Source organism: Coregonus lavaretus (genome assembly GCF_964263955.1).
Source record: "Coregonus lavaretus genome assembly, chromosome: 3".
In the NCBI taxonomy this organism is placed as follows: Eukaryota; Metazoa; Chordata; class Actinopteri; order Salmoniformes; family Salmonidae; genus Coregonus; species Coregonus lavaretus.
The window spans coordinates 37,195,764-37,209,417 of record NC_139990.1 but is presented as its reverse complement, the minus strand read 5'-3'; the positions used below and the strand labels follow the sequence as shown (position 1 = coordinate 37,209,417).

Genomic DNA, 13,654 nt, shown 5'->3' with positions numbered 1-13,654 from the left:
CACACACATTACGGAGACCATCCTAGAGACCACACACACACACACACACACACACACACACACACACACGCTCACATTATGGCTGCACTCCTCAAGACCACACATACACACACCCACACACAAGGACACACACACACACAAAATAAAAACCGACGTGTTGTCATTTCAACTAGTAAGTGTTCTGGAAACCAGCCATAGTTCAACACAGTGACATATTCTCATTTATCTGCATTGTAAAGACCAGTGGAGGCTGCTGAGTGGAGGACAGCTCATAATAATGTCTGGAACGGAGTGAATGGAATGGCATCAAACACATTGAAAACAATGTTTGCTACCATTCCACTCATTCCGCTCCAGCCATTACCACGAGCCCTTCCTCCCAAATTAAGGTGCCACCAACCTCCCGTGGTAAAGACATTAACCGCGTCCTAAATGGCAACCGATACTCTGGTTAAAAGTAGTGCACTATATAGAGACTAGGGTACCATTTGGGACGAAGCCTTATTGATTGAGGTATGGGATTCATGTCCTGCTCCAGAACATAATGATGGACCTAAAGTCACATTATATGAGTTGGCAGGGAAATATCCTTTCTGGACAGACAGAACAATTACAGCTAGCTAATTAACTGCTCAATTGACTGTGACTGGTTAGCGGGATTGAGAATTGCTATAGGTTACGGCTCATCATAACAGTGGGGAAATAAACACTGCTCAGAACAAAAGGGCATTCCAATCAATCTTAACCCTTTGTGTTGGGGATGTGCATATTAACCCTATGTGTTAGGGATGTGCATCTTAACCCTATGTGTTAGGAATGTGTATCTTAACCCTATGTGTTAGGGATGAGCATCTTAACCCTATGTGTTGGGGATGTGTATCTTAACCCTATGTGTTAGGGATGTGCATCTTAGCCCTATGTGTTAAGGATGTGTATCTTAACCCTATGTGTTAGGGATGTGTATCTTAACCCTATGTGTTAGGGATGTGCATCTTAACCCTATGTGTTGGGGATGTGCATCTTAACCCTATGTGTTGGGGATGAGCATCTTAACCCTATGTGTTGGGGATGTGCATATAAACCCTATGTGTTGGGGATGTGCATATTAACCCTATGTGTTAGGGATGCACATCTTAACCCTATGTGTTAGGGATGAGCATCTTAACCCTATGTGTTAGGGATGTGCATCTTAACCCTATGTGTTGGGGATGAGCATCTTTCCCTTTCATGTATCTAGATACATGGGCTCCGATACCATGCTGGAACGATAAGCTTTAGTTAGAAACAATTCGGTGTGATTTGGTTTGATGGACTAACATTTGTTGCATAAACACATTAATTTTCCATTCTAAATTAAAATCTGCTGCTGATGGAGCTCATGAGCTGGGCCTCTCTGAGCTGGATCTGTCTGAGCTGACTTCTGTGTGTTTGTGTGTGTGTGTGTGTGTGTGTGTGTGTGTGTGTGTGTGTGTGTGTAAATTATGTACAGTACCAGTCAAAAGTTTGGACACACCTACACATTCCAGCTGGTTAAGAGAATGTCAAGAGTGTGCAAAGCTGCCATCAAAGCTTGGCTACTTTGAACAATCTCAAATATAACATATATTTTGATTTGTTTAACACTTGTATGGTTACTACATGATTCAATATGTGTTATTTCATAGTTTTGATGTCTTCACTATTATTCTACAATGTAGAAAATAGTAAAAATAAAGAAAAACCCTTGAATGAGTAGGTGTGTCCAAACTTTTGACTGGTACTGTATGTCTGTGGTGTATGTACTGTGTAAGCCCCCAATCTGAGCCATAATGGAGACAAGACATCTACCACCCCACTACCACTATCAGATTAGAGCCATAGGGGAGACTAGACATCTACCACCCCACTACCACTATCAGATTAGAGCCATAGGGGAGACTAGACACCTACCCCCCCCACTATCAGATTAGAGCCATAAAAGGAGACTAGACCTCTACCACCCCACTACCACTATCAGATTAGAGCCATAAGAGAGAATATACATCTACCACCCCACTACCACTATCAGATTAGAGCCACAAAGGAGACTAGACATCTACCACCCATCTACCACTATCAGATTTTTTTTTTTTTCTTTTTTGGGGGGGGGGCATTGTAGCACATGTTTTTGGTTCTGAAATCACCATCACAAACTAATTAACTTGTAATATTTGCAGATTAATAGTTGTATCAATATTTATTGTTTAACAAATTAGCTATGATATAGCCAACGGATATACAGTATACGGTTAGAAATATGGGTTCCAAAAGGGTTCTTCTGCTCTCCGGCTGTCCCCATCGGAGAACCCTTTGAAGAACCCTTTTTGGTTCCAGGTAGAACCCTTTTGGTTCCAGGTAGAACTCTTTTGGGTTCCATGTAGAACCCTCTGGGGAAAGGGTTCTACATGTAACCCAATAGCGTTCTACCTGGAACCCTACCTCTAAGGAATACCTGGAATAGTATAACAGTAATCCTTCTACCCCCCCTCCCCCACCCCCCCATAAAAAATAAAAAGATAAAACAATTTACAAAATAAAATAAAAAAGGGAGTGGTTGTCCCACTGGCTATCCTAAGTTGAATGCACCAATTTGTAAGTCGCTCTGGATAAGAGCATCTGCTAAATGACTTAAATGTAAATGTAAATGTTCTTCAAAGGGTTCTCCTATGGGGACAGCCGGAGAACCCTTTCAGGTTCTAGATAGCACCTTTTTTTCTAAGAGTGTTTAGCTCAACTTTGGATTTCACCCCTGTCTCGAAATCTAATGGTTTTGACCGTTTGGACGTTTTTACTGAGTGATTTTCTGTCTCACTTTGGCCATGCAGTGCACCTCGGAAATGTGATTGCTGTCCTTGTTATGAAATTATAAACTTTACCCTGTACAGTGCCTTGCAAAAGTATTCATCCCCCTTGGTGTTTTTCCTATTTTGTTGCATTACAACCTGTAATTTAAATGGATTTTTATTTGGATTTCATGTAATGGACATACACAAAATAGTCCAAATTGTTGAAGTGAAATAAAAAAAAATTACTTGTTTAAAAAAATGCAAATAAATTACAGAAAAGTGGTGCATGCATATGTATTCACTCCCTTTGCTATGAAGCCCCTAAATAATATCTGGTGCAACCAATTACCTTCAGAAGTCACGTAATTAGTTAAATAAAGTCCACCTGTGTGCAATCTAAGTGTCACATGATCTGTCACATGATCTCAGTATATATACACCTGTTCTGAAAGGCCCCAGAGTCTGCAACATCACTAAGCAAGGGGCACCACCAAGAAAGTGGCACAATGCTCTCCAAATAGGTCAGGGACAAAGTTGTGGAGAAGTACAGACCAGGGTTGGCTTATAAAAAAATATCTGAAACTTAGAACATCCCACGGAGCACCATTAAATCCATTATTAATTTTTTTTGAAAGAATATGGCACCACAACAAACCTGCCAAGAGAGGGCCGCCCACCAAAACTCACAGACCAGGCAAGGAGGGCATTAATCAGAGAGGCAACAAAGAGACCATGATAACCCTGATGGAGCTGCAAAGCTCCACAGCGGAGATTGGAGTATCCGTCCATAGGACCACTTTAAGCCGTACACTGCACAGAGCTGGGCTTTATGGAAGAGGGGCCAGATAAAAAGCCATTGCTTAAAGAAAAAATAAGCAAACAAGTTTGGTGTTTGCCAAAAGCCTTGTGGGAGACTCCCCAAACATATGGAAGAAGGTACTCTGGTCAGATGAGCCTAAAATTCAGCTTTTTGGCCATCAAGGAAAACGCTATGTCTGGCGCAAACCCAACACCTCTCATCACCCCGAGAACACCATCCCCACAGTGAAGCATGGTGGTGACAGCATGGGGATGTTTTTCATCGGCAGGGACTAGGAAACTGGTCAAAATTGAAGGAATGATGGATGGCGCTAAATACAGGGACATTTTTGAGGGAAACCTGTTTCAGTCTTCCAGAGATTTGAGACTGGGACGGAGGTTCACCTTCCAGCAGGACAACGACCCTAAGCATACTGCTAAAGCAACACTCGAGTGGTTTAAGGGGAAACATTTACATGTCTTGGAATGGCCTAGTCAAAGCCCAGACCTCAATCCAATTGAGAATATGTGGTATGACTTAAAGATTGCTGTACACCAGCGGAACCCATCCAACTTGAAGGAGTTGGAGCAGTTTTGCCTTGAAGAATGCGCAAAATGGCTAGATATGCCAAGCTTATGGAGACATACACCAAGAGTCTTGCAGCTGTAATTGCTGCAAAAGGTGGCTCTACAAAGTATTGACTTTGGGGGGGGTGAATAGTTTTCAGTTTTTTTGTCTTATTTCTTGTTTGTTTCACAATAAAAAATATTTTGCATCTTCAAAGTGGTAGGTATGTTGTGTACATCAAATTATACAAACCCCCCAAACATCAATTTTAATTCCAGGTTGTAAGGCAACAAAATAGGAAAAATGCCAAGGGGGGTGAATGCTTTCGCAAGCCACTGTATATCTAAAAATGACCATATACACTGATTGTTTAAAGCAAAACAACCAAAACTATTGCTAATGGTGAACCTGAACAATCTAAATAAAATATATTGTAACCCTGTTTATCAGGTAGGCTATAGCCAGATTAGAGTTGTGTCTCCGGTAGCTTACTTTTATTCCAGTAAAACAACATCTTCAGCACATAGATAACAATAACCTAGCAAATGACATAGGTTGTCACTCAAGTAATGAAGCCTAATATCACGCAAGCCATTTCAGCATTTGAAAGCTGAAGGTGCAGCACATAATTTATGTGCAAGATCAGGAACAGGCCGCCTACCTCGCATCGGTCAGCGTGTGAAAATTGGCACAGTATGCAGTTTGACGAGGCTACTGATATTTCCTGGGGTAGTTCAGCATGCTAAATGACTTCAAATCAAATCAAATAGTTGAGCGACAAATAGCTGCTGTCCTGTCCTGTATGGATGGTAGATGCTGTCCTGTATGGATGGTAGATCCTGTCCTGTCCTGCATGGATGGTAGATTATGTCCTGTCCTGTATGGATGGTAGCTGCTGTCCTGTATGGATGGTAGCTGCTGTCCTGTATGGATGGTAGCTGCTGTCCTGTCCTGTATGGATGGTAGATGCTGTCCTGTCCTGTATGGATGGTAGCTGCTGTCCAGTATGGATGGTAGCTGATGTCCTGTCCTGTATGGATGGTAGATGCTGTCCTGTCCTGAATGGATGGTAGATGCTGTCCTGTCCTGTATGGATGGTAGCTGCTGTCTTGTCCTGTATGGATGGTAGATAATGTCCTATCCTGAATGGATGGTAGATGCTGTCCTGTCCTGTATGGTGGTAGCTGCTGTCCTGTCCTGTATGGATGGTAGCTGCTGTCCTGTCCTGTATTGATGGTAGCTGCTGTCCTGTATGGATGGAAGCTGCTGTCCTGTCCTGTATGGATGGTAGCTGCTGTCCTGTCCTGTATGGATGGTAGCTGATGTCCTGTCCTGTATGGATGGTAGCTGCTGTCCTGTCCAGTATGGATGGTAGATGCTGTCCTGTCCTGTATGGATGGTAGATGCTGTCCAATATGGATGCTAGATGTTGTCCTGTCCTGTATGGCTGGTAGGTGCTGTCCTGTATGGATGGTAGCTGCTGTCCTGTTTGGATGGTAGCTGATGTCCTGTCCTGTATGGTTGGTAGCTGTTGTCCTTATGGATGGTGGCTGCTGTCTTGTCCTGTATGGATATTAGCTGCTGTCCTGTATGGATGGTAGATGCTGTCCTGTCCTGTATGGATGGTAGCTGCTGTCCTGTCCTGTATGGATATTAGCTGCTGTCCTGTCCTGTATGGATGGTAGATGCTGTCCTGTATGGATGGTAGCTGCTGTCCTGTAAGGATGGTAGATGCTGTCCTGTCCTGTATGGATTGGTAGATCCTGTCCTGTCCTGTATGGATGGTAGGTGCTGTCCTGTCCTGTATGGATGGTAGCTGCAGTCCTGTATGGATGGTAGCTGCCGTCCTGTCCTGTATGGATGGTAGGTGCTGTCCTGTATGGTTTGTAGCTGCTGTCCTGTATGGATTGTAGCTGCTGTCCTGTATGGATTGTTGCTGCTGTCCTGTCCTGTATGGATGGTAGTTGCTGTCCTGTATGGATGGTAGCTGCTGTCCTGTATGGATGGTAGCTGCTGTCCTGTCCTGTCCTCTATGGATGGTAGCTGCTCTCCTGAATGGATGGTAGCTGCTGTCCTGTCCTGTATGGATGGTAGTTGCTGTCCTGTATGGATGGATGGTAGCTGCTGTCCTATCCTGTATGGATGGTAGCTGCTGTCCTATCCTGTATGGATGGTAGATGCTGTCCTGTCCTGTATGGATGGTAGCTGCTGTCCTGTATGGATGAAAGCTGCTGTCCTGTCCTGTATGGATGGTAGCTGCTGTCCTGTCCTGTATGGTTGGTAGCAGCTGTCCTGTCCTGTATGGATGGTAGGTGCTGTCCTGTTGTCTATGGTAGCTGATGTCCTGTCCTGAATGGTTGGTAGCTGTTGTCCTTATGGATGGTGGCTGCTGTCTTGTCCTGTATGGATATTAGCTGCTGTCCTATATGGATAGTAGATCCTGTCCTGTCCTGTATGGATGGTAGGTGCTGTCCTGTCCTGTATAGATGGTAGCTGCAGTCCTGTATGGATGGTAGCTGCCGTCCTGTCCTGTATGGATGGTAGGTGCTGTCCTGTATGGATGGATGGTAGCTGCTGTCCTGTCCTGTATGGATGGTAGCTGCTGTCCTGTCCTGTATGGATGTTAGCTGCTGTCCTGTCCTGTATGGATGGTAGCTGCTGTCCTGTAAGGATGGTAGATGCTGTCCTGTCCTGTATGGATGGTAGATCCTGTCCTGTCCTGTATGGATGGTAGGTGCTGTCCTGTCCTGTATAGATGGTAGCTGCAGTCCTGTATGGATGGTAGCTGCCGTCCTGTCCTGTATGGATGGTAGGTGCTGTCCTGTATGGATGGATGGTAGCTGCTGTCCTGTCCTGTATGGATGGTAGCTGCTGTCCTGTCCTGTATGGATGTTAGCTGCTGTCCTGTCCTGTATGGATGGTAGCTGCTGTCCTGTATGGATGGTAGCGGCTGTCCTGTCCTGTATGGATGGTAGCTGCTTTCCTGTATGGATGGTAGCTGCTGTCCTGTATGGATGGTAGCTGCTGTCCTGTCCTGTCCTGTAAGGATGGTAGCTGCTCTCCTGAATGGATGGTAGCTGCTGTCCTGTCCTGTATGGATGGCACATGCTGTCCTGTCCTATATGGATGGTAGCTGTTGTCCTGTATGGTTAGTAAATTCATACCCATTTTCAGAAACTGTAGGCCATGGCTTGATCTTGACTGTGGTCATGTGTAGTCATCCAGTCAGTCAAGTTGTAACTGTAAAGGGATGTGGTCATGTCTCCTCCAGTCAGTCAGGTTGTAACTTTAAAGGGCTGTGGTCATGTCTAGTCTTCCAGTCAGTCAGGTTGTAACTGTAAAGGGATGTGGTCATGTCTAGTCTCCAGTTAGTCAGGTTGTAACTGTAAAGGGCTGTGGTCATGTCTAGTCTCCAGTCAGTCAGGTTGTAACTGTAAAGGGCTGTGGTCATGTCTACTCACTGCAACTCCCCTCCATGTCTCCGACCACTACTTTTTATCCTTTTCTCTCTCGCTCTCCTCCAACACTACTCACTCTGCCCCTACTCAGATGGTAATGCGCCGTCGCAACCTTCGCTCTCTCTCTCTCCCGCTACTCTCTCCTCTTCCATCCTATCATCTCTTCCCTCTGATCAATCATTCTCCCTCCAATCTCCTGATTCTGCCTCCTCAACCCTCCTCTCCTCCCTTTCTGCATCCTTTGACGCTCTATGTCCCCTATCCTCCCGGCCGGCTCGGTCCTCCCCTCCTGCTCCGTGGCTTGATGACTCATTGCGAGCTCACAGAACAGGGCTCCAGGCATCCGAGCGGAAATGGAGGAAAACTAGACTCTCTGCGGACCTGGCATCTTTTCACTCCCTCCTCTCTATATTTTCTTCATCTGTTTCTGCTGCTAAAGCCACTTTCTACCACTCTAAATTCCAAGCATCTGCCTCTAACCCTAGGAAGCTCTTTGCTACCTTCTCCTCCCTGCTGAATCCTCCGCCCCCCCCCCTCTCTGTGGATGACTTCGTCAACCATTTTGAAAAGAAGGTTGACGACATCCGATCCTCGTTTGTTAAGTCAAATGACACTGCTGGTCCTGCTCACACTGCCCTACCCTATGCTTTGACTTCTTTCTCCCCTCTCTCTCCAGATAAAATCTTGCGAATTGTGACGGCTGGCCGCCCAACAACCTGCCTGCTTGACCCTATCCCCTCCTCTCTTCTCCAGACCATCTCCGGTGACCTTCTCCCTTACCTCACCTCGCTCATCAACTCATCCTTGACCGCTGGCTATGTCCCTTCCGTCTTCAAGAGAGCGAGAGTTGCACCCCTTCTCAAAAAACCAACACTCGATCCCTCTGATGTCAACAACTACAGACCAGTATCCCTTCTTTCTTTTCTCTCCAAAACTCTTGAGCGTGCCGTCTTTAGCCAACTCTCTTGCTATCTCTCTCAGAATGACCTTCTTGATCCAAACCAGTCAGGTTTCAAGACTGGTCATTCAACTGAGACTGCTCTTCTCTGTGTCACGGAGGCTCTCCGCACTGCTAAAGCTAACTCTCTCTCCTCTGCTCTTGTCCTTCTAGACCTGTCTGCTGCCTTTGATACTGTGAACCATCAGATCCTCCTCTCCACCCTCTCCGAGTTGGGCATCTCCGGCGCGGCTCACTCGTGGATTGCATCCTACCTGACCGGTTGCTCCTACCAAGTGGCGTGGCGAGAATCTGTCTAAGCACCACGTGCTCTCACCACTGGTGTCCCCCAGGGCTCAGTTCTAGGCCCTCTCCTATTCTCGCTATACACCAAATCACTTGGCTCTGTCATATCCTCACATGGCCTCTCCTATCATTGCTACGCAGACGACACACAACTAATCTTCTCCTTTCCCCATTCTGATAACCAGGTGGCGAATCGCATCTCTGCATGTCTGGCAGACATATCAGTGTGGATGACGGATCACCACCTCAAGCTGAACCTCGGCAAGACGGAGCTGCTCTTCCTCCCCAGGAAGGACTGCCCGTTCCATGACCTCGCCATCACGGTTGACAACTCTGTTGTGTCGTCCTCCCAGAGTGCGAAGAGCATTGGCGTGACCCTGGACAACACCCTGTCGTTATCCGCTAACATCAAGGCGGTGACCCGATCCTGTAGGTTCATACTCTACAACATTCGCAGAGTACGACCCTACCTTGCACAGGTCCTAATCCAGGCACTTGTCATCTCCCGTCTGGATTACTGCAACTCGCTGTTGGCTGGGCTCCCTGCCTGTGCCATTAAACCCCTACAACTCATCCAGAATGCCGCAGCCCGTCTGGTGTTCAACCTTCCCAAGTTCTCTCACGTCACCCCGCTCCGCCGCACACTCCACTGGCTTCCAGTTGAAGCTCGCATCTGCTACAAGATGATGGTGTTTGCCTACGGAGCTGTGAGGGGAACGGCACCTCCGTACCTTCAGGCTCTGGTCAGTCCCTACACCCAAACGAGGGCATTGCGTTCATCCACCTCTGGCCTGCTGGCCCCCCTACCTCTGCGGAAGCACTGTTCCCGCTCAGCCCAGTCAAAACTGTTCGCTGCTTTGGCACCCCAATGGTGGAACAAGCTCCCTCACGACGCCAGGACAGCGGAGTCACTCACCACCTTCCGGAGACACTTGAAACCCACCTCTTTAAGGAATACCTGGGATAGGATAAAGTAATCCTTCTACCCCCCCTTACCCCACCCCACCCCCAAAAATAAATAAATAAATAAATACATTTGTAAAGTGGTTATCCCACTGGCTATAAGGTGAATGCACCAATTTGTAAGTCGCTCTGGATAAGAGCGTCTGCTAAATGACGTAAATGTAAATGTAAATGTAGTCCTCCAGTCAGTCAGGTTGTAACTAACTGAAAAAGGCTGTGGTCATGTCTAGTTTCCAGTTAGTCAGGTTGTAACTGTAAAGGGATGTGGTCATGTCTAGTCTCCAGTCAGTCAGGTTGTAACTAACTGTAAAAGGCTGTGGTCATGTCTAGTCCTCCAGTCAGTCAGGTTGTAACTGTAAAGGGCTGTGGTCATGTCTAGTCCTCCAGTCAGTCAGGTTGTAACTGTAAAGGGCTGTGGTCATGTCTAGTCTCCAGTCAGTCAGGTTGTAACTAACTGTAAAAGGCTGTGGTCATGTCTAGTCCTCCAGTCAGTCAGGTTGTAACTGTAAAGGGCTGTGGTCATGTCTAGTCTCCAGTCAGTCTGGTTGTAACTGTAAAAGGATGTGGTCATGTCTAGTCCTCCAGTCAGTCAGGTTGTAACTGTAAAGGGCTGTGGTCATGTCTAGTCTCCAGTCAGTCAGGTTGTAACTAACTGTAAAAGGCTGTGGTCATGTCTAGTCTCCAGTCAGTCAGGTTGCAACTAATTGTAAAGGGCTGTGGTAATGTCTAGTCTCCAGTAAGTCAGGTTGTAACTGTAAAGGTCTGTGGTCATGTCTAGTCTTCCAGTCAGTCAGGTTGTAACTGTAAAGGGCTGTGGTCATGTCTAGTCTCCAGTCAGTCAGGTTGTAACTGTAAAGGGCTGTGGTCATGTCTAGTCTCCAGTCAGTCAGGTTGTAACTAACCGTAAAAGGATGTGGTCATGTCTAGTCTCCAGTAAGTCAGATTGTAACTAACTGTAAAGGGCTGTGGTCATGTCTAGTCCTCCAGTCAGTCAGGTTGTAACTGTAAAGGGCTGTGGTCATGTCTAGTCTCCAGTCAGTCAGGTTGTAACTGTAAAGGGCTGTGGTCATGTCTAGTCTCCAGTCAGACAGGTTGTAACTGTAAAGGGCTGTGGTCATGTCTAGTCTCCTCCAGTCAGTCAGGTTGTAACTGTAAAGGGCTGTGGTCATGTCTAGTCTCCTCCAGGAAGTCAGGTTGTAACTGTAAAGGGCTGTGGTCATGTCTAGTCTCCAGTCAGACAGGTTGTAACTGTAAAGGGCAGTGGTCATGTCTAGTCTCCTCCAGTCAGTCAGGTTGTAACTGTAAAGGGCTGTGGTCATGTCTAGTCTCCAGTCAGTCAGGTTGTAACTGTAAAAGGCTGTGGTCATGTCTAGTCTCCAGTCAGTCAGGTTGTAACTGTAAAGGGCTGTGGTCATGTCTAGTCTCCTCCAGTCAGTCAGTATGTAACTGTAAAGGGCTGTGGTCATGTCTAGTCTCCAGTCAGACAGGTTGTAGCTGTAAAGGGCAGTGGTCATGTCTAGTCTCCTCCAGTCAGTCAGGTTGTAACTGTAAAGGGCTGTGGTCATGTCTAGTCTCCAGTCAGTCAGGTTGTAACTGTAAAAGGCTGTGGTCATGTCTAGTCTCCAGTCAGTCAGGTTGTAACTAACTGTAAAAGGCTGTGGTCATGTCTAGTACTCCAGTCAGTCAGGTTGTAACTGTAAAGGGCTGTGGTCATGTCTAGTCTCCAGTCAGTCAGGTTGTAACTGTAAAGGGCTGTGGTCATGTCTAGTCTCCTCCAGTCAGTCAGGTTGTAACTAACTGTAAAAGGCTGTGGTCATGTCTTGTCCTCCAGTCAGTCAGGTTGTAACTAACTGTAAAAGGCTGTGCTATGCGGCAGCAGCAAGCAGCAGAGAGCTGTGTCCCAAATGACACCCTATTCCCTATAAAGTGCACTGCTTTTTGTTGGGCTCTGGTAAAAAGTAGTGCACTATATAGGGAATAGGGTGCCATTTGTGACTGTGATTCATTTTACTCCCACCCAGCAGACACACAGCACCATGCCATATGTTATTACAGTATTACAAGTGTCAGGGCCACGATAAATCACAACAGTTACTGCCTACATTTAGAAAATTACCTACACGCTTCCATCTCTAACAGCCATAAAAACATGATCAGATTTCATGTTCTGACAGGATTTAAGCTAACCCTTCCAACCCTGGTCTGTTCCTGTTTCCTGTACAACAAATAATTTTTACTGCATTTACTCCATCTTAGGACCAGGTTTGTTATATTTCAAATGGCAGGATGGGCGGGGGGAAACTGGTGAGTAAGATTTCAAATGTATCCATTATAGCAGATACGATTGAGCTTAGTCTTGAAATTGAACTTAAACCTGAACCTGATCCTGATCCTGAACCTGAACTTGAGAATCAATAACTGTCAGTTGGACTTTTGGCATTGTTCTGTAACAGACAAATATAACTTTTCTTGGTGAAGGATGAGCAACTCTCCTGCTAATTATGGGAGAACCCCACAGCATTCTACCCAACCCTATTCTTGCAGCAAGGCTGCTTACAACTTGCAAAACACTAATTTTCTCAGATATTTCCAAACTTTTAACAAGGCAGGGAACACTACAAGTTACGCAGTCAAAAATAATTGCAGAAAAAGCATTTTCTTCTCCTCTGGAAGCCCCCCATGCTGCATGGATGAACATCATTATCAAGATAAATGAAATGTTAGGCTGCGTCCTGAAATGTCACCCGATTCCCTAAATAGTGCACTTTGTTTAACCAGAGCCTGCATAGCGCACCATATGAGGGATAGGGTGCCATGTCAGACTGAGTCCTACTCAGTGGCCTCATTTCTCAGTGAAATAAATCACTGTTTGAAGACGCAGTCAGATGAAGATGAAGGTGTGTGTTCCTCACTGGAGTAGCTGAGTCTGAAGCCCCCTGCTGTGTGCTCCTGGTCTGAGTAGAACTCCAGCCACAGATGATTGGAGGTGGAGGTAAGGACCAGGCCTAGCATGGTGGAGCCGGTGTAGGTACCCAGGACAGGGGCAGCACTGTCCCCTCCATCATAGACCTGCAGAGAGGAGACAGCAGGGGGTTAACATCAAATCCATCCATCCATTCATCCATCCACCAATCCATCCATCCATGAATCCATTCATCCATCCATCCATCCATCCATCCATCCATCCATTCATCCATCCATCCATCCATCCATCCATTCATCCATCCATCCATTCATCCACCCACCATCCATCCATCTACGTAAATATTCTGTAACCTATTATTATGGAGTGGTTGAATACCTAGAGAGGAAAGCAGCTGAAGTATGTACATGTAGATATGGTGTAATCTATTCATACAGAGTGGTTGAATACCTAGAGAGCTGAAGTATGTACACGTAGATATGGTGTAATCTATTCATACAGAGTGGTTGAATACCTAGAGAGGAAAGCAGCTGAAGTATGTACATGTAGATATGGTGTAATCTATTCATACAGAGTGGTTAAATACCTAGAGAGGAAAGCAGCTGAAGTATGCACATGTAGATATTGTGTAATCTATTCATACAGAAATAGAAGCATGGAAGTGTCATTATGTGATTTTGAAACAACACGTATCTTATTCCAAACTGATCTCAGTAACATCTCAGACTGTTTTTATCTCCTGTGACTGTATAGGCACACTCAGAATCTTACTATCATACATTGTCAATGAAAGAGGGAGAGGTAGAATATAAGAGGAGAAGGAAGGAGAGAGATTGGGGCGGCAGGTAGCTTAGTGGGTAAGAGCGTTGTGCCAGTAACCGAAAGGTCGCTGGTTCT

At 45.9% G+C, this 13,654-nt stretch overlaps 1 protein-coding gene across 1 annotated transcript in view; it reads right to left on the bottom strand.

Moving 5' to 3' along the window:
- LOC311126986 (CUB and sushi domain-containing protein 3-like) overlaps nucleotides 1–13,654 on the bottom strand; it is a gene marked incomplete at both ends in the record, with an annotated part of 648,334 nt that overhangs the window by 362,662 nt on the left and 272,018 nt on the right. Inside the window, one exon of the mRNA XM_084158716.1 lies at nucleotides 12,747–12,903. Within this exon, the coding sequence (XP_084014842.1) occupies nucleotides 12,747–12,903 (157 nt within the window). The remainder of the gene's footprint in view (nucleotides 1–12,746; nucleotides 12,904–13,654) is intronic.